General features: G+C 32.4%; 2 protein-coding genes across 3 annotated transcripts; one reads left to right on the top strand and one right to left on the bottom strand.

The window, feature by feature from the left end:
* Window positions 1-825: 825 nt before the first annotated feature.
* On the bottom strand, window positions 826-3,172 carry LOC140871007 (protein POLAR LOCALIZATION DURING ASYMMETRIC DIVISION AND REDISTRIBUTION-like). Of its 2 annotated transcripts, none has more exons than XM_073273453.1 (4): window positions 2,850-3,172; window positions 2,501-2,740; window positions 1,930-2,366; window positions 826-1,310 (listed from the first exon to the last, which is right to left on the bottom strand). In XM_073273453.1, the coding sequence occupies exons 1-4, from the start codon at window positions 2,854-2,856 to the stop codon at window positions 1,014-1,016; spliced, it is 981 nt and encodes a 326-aa protein (XP_073129554.1). In that variant the 5' UTR covers window positions 2,857-3,172; the 3' UTR covers window positions 826-1,013. The 2 variants fall into 2 exon arrangements, with proteins under 2 accessions (XP_073129554.1, XP_073129555.1); XM_073273454.1 differs by having other exon boundaries at window positions 2,501-2,751; window positions 2,850-3,169.
* A 3,972-nt stretch (window positions 3,173-7,144) lies between these two features.
* LOC140870981 (chorismate mutase 2) lies at window positions 7,145-10,245 on the top strand. The gene is made up of 5 exons (XM_073273417.1): window positions 7,145-7,558; window positions 9,051-9,140; window positions 9,241-9,384; window positions 9,554-9,646; window positions 9,735-10,245. The coding sequence occupies exons 1-5, from the start codon at window positions 7,289-7,291 to the stop codon at window positions 9,963-9,965; spliced, it is 828 nt and encodes a 275-aa protein (XP_073129518.1). The 5' UTR covers window positions 7,145-7,288; the 3' UTR covers window positions 9,966-10,245.
* Window positions 10,246-10,911: the final 666 nt, after the last annotated feature.

The following is a 10,911-nucleotide window of genomic DNA, read 5'->3' as shown; positions in this document are numbered from 1 at the left end:
TGTTCCAACTAATTATATATATATATATATATATATAGACATGTGAAAGTGACTGCAAAATTTTATTTTAATTGAAATATATTGTGGTTCTCGTATAGAAAAAGCCCCCATGCTTAATAATTTAATTAATCAAATGTGGTTTTACAAAATGAGAATATATATTTTGATCACCATTTTTTTGACAGGTATTTTAATCACCAATTAAAATTTGATCTAATTCCTATTACCATACATTTATTATCCGTGAACAAAATTCATTTTGATTTTGATTGTTTTTTTTTTTTTTTTGGGTATCTAAAAATCATATATAATGTTTAGATTACATTAATTAGAATTTATTTTTTGTTGTATTAATGAGATACCTTTTCTACTCAATATTATTTTGTTCCTATCATGAATTTCTTCCACCGATGTTGACCGTGAAAACTGCATAGACTTTTGACCAGGTTGTTGTAGGATGTGTTCATCTAGAAGACTTCGATTATTAGAAGCAAAATTACAAGTGGATAAAAACTTCACCACTCGAGACGCTGTATTTTAACTAAATAAATTAAATTAAATTAATTAATCATGAAAAAAACAGTAATTTAATAATGGGGTCCACTGCACTGCTCCCCTTCTAGAAGGATAATCTTGAAATACATCACGAATTGCATAAAAAAGGTCACGATGAGGTGCGACATATTATTAATTATATGCTGATTGCTTAAATATTATTGACTAGAAACGGTAATATTATTAATAAAAGATAGCGAAGTTCTTTTTCAAATTATTGACTAGAAATGGTAATGAATAATGATTGTGTTGATCAAATGTTTTCTTAAAATATTAAGCAGAGGGAAACAGAAGGAATATCAAGCTAAAAATTTTCAGACAGGACAAACATAGTACAAGAACATAGATAGGAACAATGAAGATTCAAGAAGTATGAATCTCCATCATTATTCTTTTTAGATTTTGGTTCGATATTAAACATGGGTTTTGTCAATAAAATGGCTACCATCTTCTTAAATTCAAAGTTCGGATTCGGTCCCATAGACAGGATGCTCTTCTGCATGCTGAGAAATGAGACGCACGGTGTCTTTCCACCAAGAGAGCTCGGTTTCTTTAAGCTCCAGCTGGTGAATAAGCTCATTTATCTCTTCTTGCTGCCTTGCTTCCAACACTTGATGCAATCTTCTCTCGAGTTCGAGTGGATCGATGCCATAGGATTGATCTTGATTGCACATCATCAACTGATAAGGCTGTTTACCGATGTCTTCAAAGCTCGTGGTGAGGCTCATTTCAGGTGCACTATCCTCTACATTCATCTGATACAACAAGACCACTATTTCAAATAAGATTGGTAGCTTTTATCATGATAGCAATAACATGTAGTGATGGCCCCATGATTTCTACTTAATGAACAAAACTAACACACTGAAGATTTAGGTAGTGAAATTGCACTTTAATCATCTGGCAAGCTTATATTCTATATTTTATCAAGGAGCTAACTTGGACTCGCAGCATTGTCCTATGGCAACAACTTCATCTACCTTCAGGCACATCTCTAAAGCCTATTTATTTAGCTCGTGCATCTTAATCCAACTAAAACATTGGCCACATTATCAAAGGCGTTGCTTTAGGCCACATCAAGGAGTAAAAGGAAGACATAGCAAACTATAGCATGCTGTATCTGATAGCCAATTCCGACGTCGAGTATCAGCAAAAATTCCAATAGATTTTAAGCCCATCAAAAGATGCAAAATCTTAAAAACTAGTTTATCAAATCTCTCCTCTCAAATGTCAATAACACAAACAAACTCCGTTAAGTTGATGTGGGACTGCAACATATTATCTCATGAACATTCATGCTTGGTCTAAATTAAAGGTATACGACTCAATGCTTGGGACCTATACACGTTATCTAGTTAACAATTAAATGCATACCTCTGAATGCTGCTGCTTGGAGTATTTTGAAGGTAACTCTGTATCAATCCGGAGTTGCAGAAGATCTAATTCAGCCTCAAGTTCGTCTCCAATTCGATCCATTCCTCTACTATTTTCTTGTCTATGTTGACCACTACTGAAATTTATTTCGGGGCTTTCGAAATTATGAGAAGTTAAGTAATGACTACTAATAGTGTTTTCAACATAAGATATTTCTCGGACATCACTGGGGTTGGGGAAAGATGGAGTCATCGTAGAACCAAAGCAATGCTCCTTTACTTTATTATTTTCAAATTCAGTTCTGAAACTCTGAAGCAACATCTGCATTTGTTTGTGCAAATTCACCGTTTTGTTCAGCTCATTTCTGCTGGCAGCAATCAGAAACATAAGACCAAATCCAACTCCAATATTGAAAGATGCCTCTTTTCCAATTTCTTCTGTGTAATCAAAATTCAAATGCAAATATTCCAATCAAAATTTTATCTTGAAACGGGACGAGTACACTGGCTGCAGAGTGTTCAATATAAACATCGAATTGAAAAAAAAAAAAAAAAAAAAAAAAGGAAATCACCTGAACTTTTGGGCGGTGACCATCCAAAATCCAACGAACCGTTCACCGGCCTCCTGTTAACACCAAAATTTCCCCCAATCTTCGGCATTTCCGAGCTTCTCCCTCCATTAAACCAACGAGAAAAAATCAACCGAGGTGAAATACAAGAAGTGAAGCTCTTGCAACTCCGATCCCTTCTCTTTCTACATCGCCGACCCATGTCCGCTGCGACGGTGTCATCATCCATCGTTCTGGGACAATCTGAAATTTAACTGAAGCCATCTTGCTGTTATATAGCGGGAAAAAAAAAAAACTATGGCCGAATCAAGAATTGAATGAAATGGATCGAAAATTAAATATTGTTTCCCACTTTCCATTAGTGCAGAGAGAGAATCGGGAAATGGTTTGGTGATCGATCAGAGTGCAGTTCACGGGCTGAGAGAGACAGGCTTCAAATTTTTCCAGCGTTTCTCCAGATATTTATTGCGGCATCTAATCAATCTAATGCTATAAAATTGAAACATTGAATTTGACATTGAGATAACAAAATCGATATTTTCTACTATCCAGCCACTGTACTTTGAAATTTCTCACACATTTTGAGCTAAAATAAATATTTTTTTACCATATTTAATAATACTAAACATTGATTTCCTAAAAGAAAATTTGATGCTTAGGCGTTGGTTTCTGGTTTTCTTCAAGTTTATTTGATGTGCCGTTTGCAAATTATTGCATGTGTATTTAGGGGCGCAAATGAGCCGAGCTATTCGTGAATAGCTTAATCAAAGCTCGACTCGAGCTCGATTTGACCGAACTCGAGTTTTAAATATATGTGTTCGCGAGCTACTCGATAACACATATATATAAAATATAATATAAATATAATGTATATAATATTTTATTTATTTATTTATTCATATATTTTGTATTTATATATATATATATATAGAGTTTTGATATGTTGTCCACCTCCGGTGCCCACCTCAATGACCACCTATGAGGTGGCACTCTTCCAATTGATGAGATGAATCATATACAAATGGTTCATCCAATTGATGAGTGTTACCTCATAGGTGGGCATGACACGAATGCGGAGTGTCATGATGCTAAGTGTTGATGCCTAGCACTTAGTTATGTTGGTGCATAACTTAGGCATAGTCGGGTTGGCTAAGCATATAAATAAGTTGGCACATTGCGGGAATGTGTTTGGTGCATTGAAGTGTTGGCAGCATTGAGTTTGGTTGGGTGGAGTAAGCTAAATTCGAGTTGGACTGATGTTGGATAGTTAAGGGGGCGTTTTGGATGATGTGAAGCAGTTACAAGGCAGTTTTGGACACTTGGAGCCTGCACAAACAAGTGACAATCAGATGGCATGCATGCTATGCCCACCTATGAGGTGACACTCATCCATTGAATGAACCATTTGTATATGATTCATTTCATCCATTGGATGAGTGACACCTCATAGGTGATCATGGAGGTGGGCACCGGAGGTGGGCATCATAGCAAGACTCTATATATATATATATATATATATATATATTTCGAGCTCGAACTCGAGTAGTTAAATACGATTCGAGCTCGAGTAGTATGCTATTCGGGCTCGGCTCGATTGCACCTCCATGTGCATCTTAATTTTCCTCGACATATGTCTCAAAATATACTTCGGATTCCTCATTATAAAAAATGTTAAATAATGATATTGAAATGGCTTGAATGTGGATTGCTACTTGTGTTAAGTCTAGATTTATGTACATGGGATTGTGGCCATTTAGTTAGTTTTGTTTTAAAGATTATTGGTGAATATGGTCCCTTGTATTTATTCATTCACTTCATACTTGTGATTGAATTGTCGATTGCAAATTAGTTGCACTCAATAAAATAATATAAATAAATTGCCAATGTTTGATTATTGTGTTCTCTAGACGGCAGCCTCGGAGATCACCATATGTGTTCTTTGTGAGTTGTGACCTTCTTTATAACAAATAAGACAAACCACACCGTATAACTATGCATAAAATATTAACATAAAATGATGCTTTCAAATATTTATGTATGATAAAAACTAGTGTGAAAAGGCAAATGTCGATATCTTGTTCTTGTTCAGGTTTGACAGAAAGTGCATGTTTTCACGGAGTTTAAAAAAGTATTTGGAAACGTAAATTATTGAAAAGAATTTCTAATTTTATCGTTTTTTAATGAAGATTTTAATAGAATAAAATAATTTTATAAGTAGTTAATGATATTGATATGATATGAATAAATTGGTAAAAGAATTGGAAATATAACATTAAATAATGAAACTATATTATATATTTGAGACGGATGAAAAATAAAATATAACATAAATGAGTGAGATAGGTGGAGTATTAATGTATTATAACTTATCCAATACTATTTAATAATCGCAATGTTATTTATTTTATATAATCTCATTAATATAACTAAACGTTTGAATTTTATTTATAAATCCTAGACACTCAAAGTGTATATTGTTTCTTCTTGTTAGTGTTAATTATTTTTATATCGAGCATGCGTATTATTAATTTGTTTTATTTAACGCATTATTGTGGATATTTTTTAGGTCAAAATGATAATAATAAATTGAATATTAGTGACATTTTACTGTTATTTCTAATGTACTTGTATTTTATTTGGTTATTTAATAATATCATCTTGATTATTCCCAAAAAAAATGTCGTTTTACTTTATTTTTTCCTTTTGCCACAAAGTAACATTTTATTATTATATCATTTAGTTGGAGTAATGGAGATTACTACAACTAGGTCTCGAGACTGAAACTTCGTCCCAAACTTAGAACTTTTGATTTCAGATGAGCTATACAATTAGGGGTGTAATCGAGTCGAACCGTACTACTCGAGCTCGAGCTCGACTCATATTTTACTACTCGAACTCGATCAAGTAGTAAATTTTATACTCGAGCTCGAGTAATGTTCGAGTACTCGAGCTCGAACTTGAAAATTATATATATAAATAAATAAATATATGAATAAATAAATAAATATAATATTATATATATTATATTTTATATATATGTGTCTCATCGAGTAGCTCGCGAGCTACTCGAGCACATAGATTTAAAGCTTGAGCTCGATTGTATGCTCGAGTTCGGTCAAATCGAGCTACTTATGAGCTGCTCACGAGTAATTCGACTCGTTTGCACCCCTATACATCATCAGCTAACATTTTATTTCAGTAGCCAAGAAACTCTCAAATAGCCAACTCAATTTAAATGTTGGATTAATAAAATTTTATCAATCTATTTAAAAACGGATCTAAACGTCGACCCAACCTGTGTGTGTTGGGGGTCAGGGATGAAACCCGCGGGGCTCGATTTGAAAAGTGATTTTTTTTAATTTGTTCATTATGTATATATATTTATAGTCAAAGTTGTGAATTTTTTTTTAAAAAAATTCTTTGTCTAAAATGTAAAAGTGTGAAATCAATAATTAATTATTTATTATATTTTTTAAAAAAAATTATTTATAAATGATAAGATTCAATTAATTATAATGATTTTTTTATTAATTATAATAATTTTTTAATATACTGGTGGGTTTTTTTTTTTTTTGAAGCTATATATACTAGTGGTTCGGAGCTTGTTTTTAATCAATTATTGTAAAGAATAAAGAGAGACTTGTTATTTAAATAAAATAGAGGTGATATGATAATTATAATGATTTAATGTCGCAGACCAATTCATATCTAACTTTAATATATACTAGTACTTGGGAGCATATGTTCCCTCCTTATGCAATCCGGTTTTTTTTTTTAAAAAAAAATAAAAACTAGAAAAAATATTAGAGAACAATTTTGTAAATTAATAAATTAATTTTATAAATATGATATTTTCATGAATAATTAATTATCAATGGACAAAATAAATGATTTTTTGGTAATTAAATATATATACTTAATAGCAAAATAAAGGGAGTTAGCCATAATAGAATAGATTAGCGATTGGATGTAAGCATTGTGTACTCATATAATCGTTTTTCGTGAGAAATATTTTTTAAAATTAAATAGAGTAATTGATTTTATTTTAAAATTTTGTGTTAATTTATATTGGTTTGAATTAATAAGATAAACACTATAAAAAGATAAATGAGACTAAAGAATAATTAGTAAATTAATATAAAACTAGTATATAAAAACGCAATGTGTGTCCCGATACACTTGTATATTCTAGATAATCTTATCGCGTCAATAGACTTCACTTATCTCCACATCAGTTGGTGAGTTGTCTACCTTATCGAAATTATATACTTCATCCGTTCCGATTATATAGTTCAATTTTTTCACACAAATTAAGAAAAATCATTGAGAAAACAAAATTTGTACAAACTTTCTATTTTATTTCTATTTAATATATCCAAAAAATAATTGTACAATTTTCAAGGTGTAGTTGATAAAAATATATTAGTAAATGAATTTTAAAAAAATATTATCAAATATGATATATGTGTAAACAAAAAAAATTGAGCCAGAGTATAACGCATCCACACTCAAAAACAATATATATTTCAATTTTCAAAAGTAACGGATCCATTTGGCATCGCATTTACATTATCCCACACGGTACACCTCTGACTTTGCTGAGGTAGAGAAATAAAGAAGCCTACCAAAACATGAAAAAGCTTTACACCACCAAAATACCCATTAAAGTTAACACAAAGCCTTCATGGCTAAGTCAACTCTTCACCCACCAGCGCTACACTTGCTCTTATTTATTGGCGGACCTTCCAAGCCTCAAATTCCCGATCCCTTCTTTGGATCTTCTTTCGTTTGATGTTTCGGATCTTCATCTGCGTCGTATCAACCTTTTTATTCATCTCTGTAATCTGTGAAATGGCGCAAAGCACAAGATTTGATGAGTTGTTGAATCTTGATTCTTTGAGAAAGAGCTTGGTTCGCCAAGAAGACACCATCATCTTTTATCTCATCGAGAGAGCCAAATATCCCAGAAATTTGGCTCTGTACCAGGAAAAGTTCGTTCCCCAATCATCCGATTCTTTGTTCCATTTCTTTCTCAAAGAATCCGAAGCTCTTCAGGCCAAGGTATGCTTTTTTTATATCTCTTTCATTTCTTTTTCTTTTTTTTTTAATTTTTCCGGATTTAATGGAATTGTTCTTTAGGGTCATAAAAATCCGTGCTTTATGTATGTATTTATATATTTTTAGAATGTGCCCACAAAATGCTGACTAATCAACCCATCAAACCCATAATATTTTATTTTTTCTGATGGTGACTACATGATTAATGAATGTTTGAATTCTTAAACTGTTTCTTATTAAAAAAAAAAATTGTTAGTTCGAAATGCTCATGGGATAATAATATAAACAAGAGTATGCCATTTTCCTCTAGTTTAATTTATTTATGTCTCTTCCAGAATGATGGTGATGTCTCGATTTATCTAATGTATCTGGCTTGGTTGATTTTTTTATTTTTTGGCACCGGTGATGAATGCTGCTTACGAACCAAAATTTTTAGTTCTCTTGAAATATGGCAAGCTCAAGTTCACTGAATTTTGGTTTTAAAGTGGATCGTATTTATTAAAAATACACCATGTGTGTTCCTAAACTTAAGGCATAAGTTGCCAACTTGGCATGTCCCGACGCACATCTCTTGAATGAGGCGTGTGCCTTGAGCTTACAAGGTGCACGTCGGTGTGCCTCAATGGCCAAGACACGTTTGAAATGCACCTTGAATGAAAGGATTTTGCAGTTTTAAGTTCAATCTATTTTTATTGTCAATGATGTTTGCATTTGTAACCTCAATTCATCTGTATTTCAAAATAGCATCGGCCAGTGTGCTTCACTGAAGGCGCACTCAGCAATTTGTGCCATGATCCTCTTCTCCAGAGCATATGTGCACCTTAGTGTGTGTTGTTTTTATTAATTATGGTTGGCATTATATTAAATAAAATTGAAGGTTTTTGACGAATGAAGTTATGTATTCTATAGCTATGAAATGGGAATTGTGTATTTAGATAGTTTACTTGCTATGATTTTGGTTGAATCTGTCCATTCGAGGTTGTTCACTTGCTTTGTGCAAGTGCACTGTGGTTGTCGCAGGTGTCTTAGTATCAGCCAATGTTGCCCATTTCTCAGTGTTGCAATTGTGCTTTTTCCTTGTTATCTTTCAAATACAAGTGGCATAGGGATATTCAAAGGAAGCAATTGAACCTAACTCACTGATATGGCAAGAACAGATCTTAGGATTAGTTTGTTGGTTCACTTTCCTTATTTTGCAACCAAACTTAAGTCACATGATTTATTTAAGCCTGCTATCCTTGTATCTTGAGCTGACTGTAGCATGGCATTTTTGTAAGATTTTTAAAAGAAGAACCATGTTAAGAGTGAATATGTTGATGTTTTTAATGGCAATACGAAATATAAAACATGCTTTTCTAAGACTTCCTAGAGTCTTGGTCTCAGTATTTTCCTATATGAAAAGGAATCCCACGGATTTCGAATCAGAACCCAGAACAAGGATGTATTACCATCATGAGAAGTTTACAAGGTGAAATCTTCCTTTGTTTGTACGCAGGCTGGTCGTTACACATCTCCAGAAGAGAACGCCTTTTTTCCAGACAAGTTACCAGCTCCTTTGCTGCAAACTCTCAACTCTCCTACACCGGTAAAAATTGATGAGTTACTGAAGTCAGAGATTATTTAGCAATTTTACCAGTATTATATGATTTCTATGCTTTCTTTAACAACGGTCCATTCTTTTTCAGACCTTGCATCCTTCAGGAGCTTCCATTAACGTGAATGACAAAATATCACATTTTTACCTCAAAAAATTGCTTCCTCTGATCACGAGCGAAGGAGATGATGGGAACCATGTTGCCACTGCAGCCAGTGATTTAGACTGTTTGCAGGTAAAATATGAGCGATAAACAAATTTTTACCCACATTGTGAACGTTGGACGATAAAGATGAAAGCGAGACTAGCCTGGTGGAAGAGCATTTTGAAAAAGTTATTAATCTTTTTCTATAATTTCTTGTGAAACTTGTTAGGATTAAGGATAGTAACACTCATGTTTCCAGGCACTTTCAAGAAGGATTCACTTGGGAAAGTTTGTAGCCGAGGTTAAATTCAGAGATGCCCCCGAGGACTATACTCCAGCTATACATGCTAAGGTAAATACACAATTCACTTATATTTCAAAAATAAAAAGCGCCAAGATTCCAAGAAGCACCCCATCATATATAATTGTAATTCTATCAGAACAAAGAGGCTTTAATGGAGTTATTAACTTCTTCAAGAGTGGAAGAGGCGATCATAAAGAGGGTGGCAAAAAAAGCAACGTTATTCGGTCAAGACGTGGATCTCCAAGAAAACGACACCAACAGCAAGTACAAGGTTAATCCCTCTGTTGTTTCTCGGTTATATGAAGAATGGGTGATACCATTAACAAAATTTGTTGAAGTTGAATACCTCCTTCATCGTCTCGAGTAAAGGTTTCGACATTTGTAGCTTACCACCATCTTCAAATGATCTATGCTGCCTTCTGGCATATTTAGGTGTTTATACTAATGTCAATGTGTACGGTGCATTTTCAGACTCTCTGCCTAATACTTTGATGAAGTTTATTAGGATGTAATTTGGTGGCATTTATGAAATGCTCCCTTCATCTATGTAGTATTTCATGGGGTATTTATCAAACATATAAATAAGAGATTGATTGTTTACTAATTATATACATTTTCAAATAAAAAATAAAAAGTATTACTATTAATACGTGTTAATTATATTTATTATGCTTAATTTGGAATGCATTCAGGGGCGGATGCACATATTGCCTTAGGGGTTTGTATATATATATATATATATATATATTGATTCTGTATATAATTTGTATATATATATATATATATATATATATATATTGATTTTGTTTGGTATTCTTTTTAATATTTTTTAATGGGTCGTGCCCCATTTTCTTTAATATATAATACATTGGCTTCTTAAATAAAATAAGGTAATTTATTTTAAGTGGCGATCAAACTCTCTTTTTTATGGGATATTTGATTCATTTTTTCTCTTCTACTCTTTCGAGTGGCCGATCAATACAGTGACACACAACACCCAATTAAGATTTAAGGTCGTTTTGCCTTTAAAAAAATATTTAAGGGCATTTCGTAAATAATTTCAGGTTTTTTTGTGTATTTTTTTCTTCATATCGTGTATTTTAAATTATTTTTTTTTCCAAAAAATTAGGTTTTGGTTTCTTGAGAGTATATATTTCTTAATTCTTCTCTTTATTTTTTTCTCGTTTTAAATCTTTGTTTTATTTAATTATGTGACAACACATTTGATATCAATGTTAGAAATACTAAAATTTATTGTAAAAAATAAAATTAGCAATGTTAATTTTTGCGTCTTTGATTATTTTTGTTTGACT

This window comes from Henckelia pumila, unplaced genomic scaffold (genome assembly GCF_033568475.1).
Source record: "Henckelia pumila isolate YLH828 unplaced genomic scaffold, ASM3356847v2 CTG_298:::fragment_3, whole genome shotgun sequence".
NCBI classification, from domain to species: Eukaryota; Viridiplantae; Streptophyta; class Magnoliopsida; order Lamiales; family Gesneriaceae; genus Henckelia; species Henckelia pumila.
Note: the sequence above shows the minus strand (reverse complement) of the source record. Positions and strands in the feature narration are given on the sequence as shown.

Coding starts and splice junctions, on each gene's coding strand:
- LOC140870981 (XM_073273417.1), top strand. CDS start 7,289: ATGTTTCGGATCTTCATCTGCGTCGTATCAACCTTTTTATTCATCTCT. Junction 7,559..9,050: donor CCGAAGCTCTTCAGGCCAAG/GTATGCTTTTTT, acceptor GTTTGTACGCAG/GCTGGTCGTTACACATCTCC. Junction 9,141..9,240: donor CTCTCAACTCTCCTACACCG/GTAAAAATTGAT, acceptor ATTCTTTTTCAG/ACCTTGCATCCTTCAGGAGC.
- LOC140871007 (XM_073273453.1), bottom strand. Junction 2,367..2,500: donor GTCACCGCCCAAAAGTTCAG/GTGATTTCCTTT, acceptor TTGATTACACAG/AAGAAATTGGAAAAGAGGCA. Junction 1,311..1,929: donor CCAAGCAGCAGCATTCAGAG/GTATGCATTTAA, acceptor TTGTTGTATCAG/ATGAATGTAGAGGATAGTGC.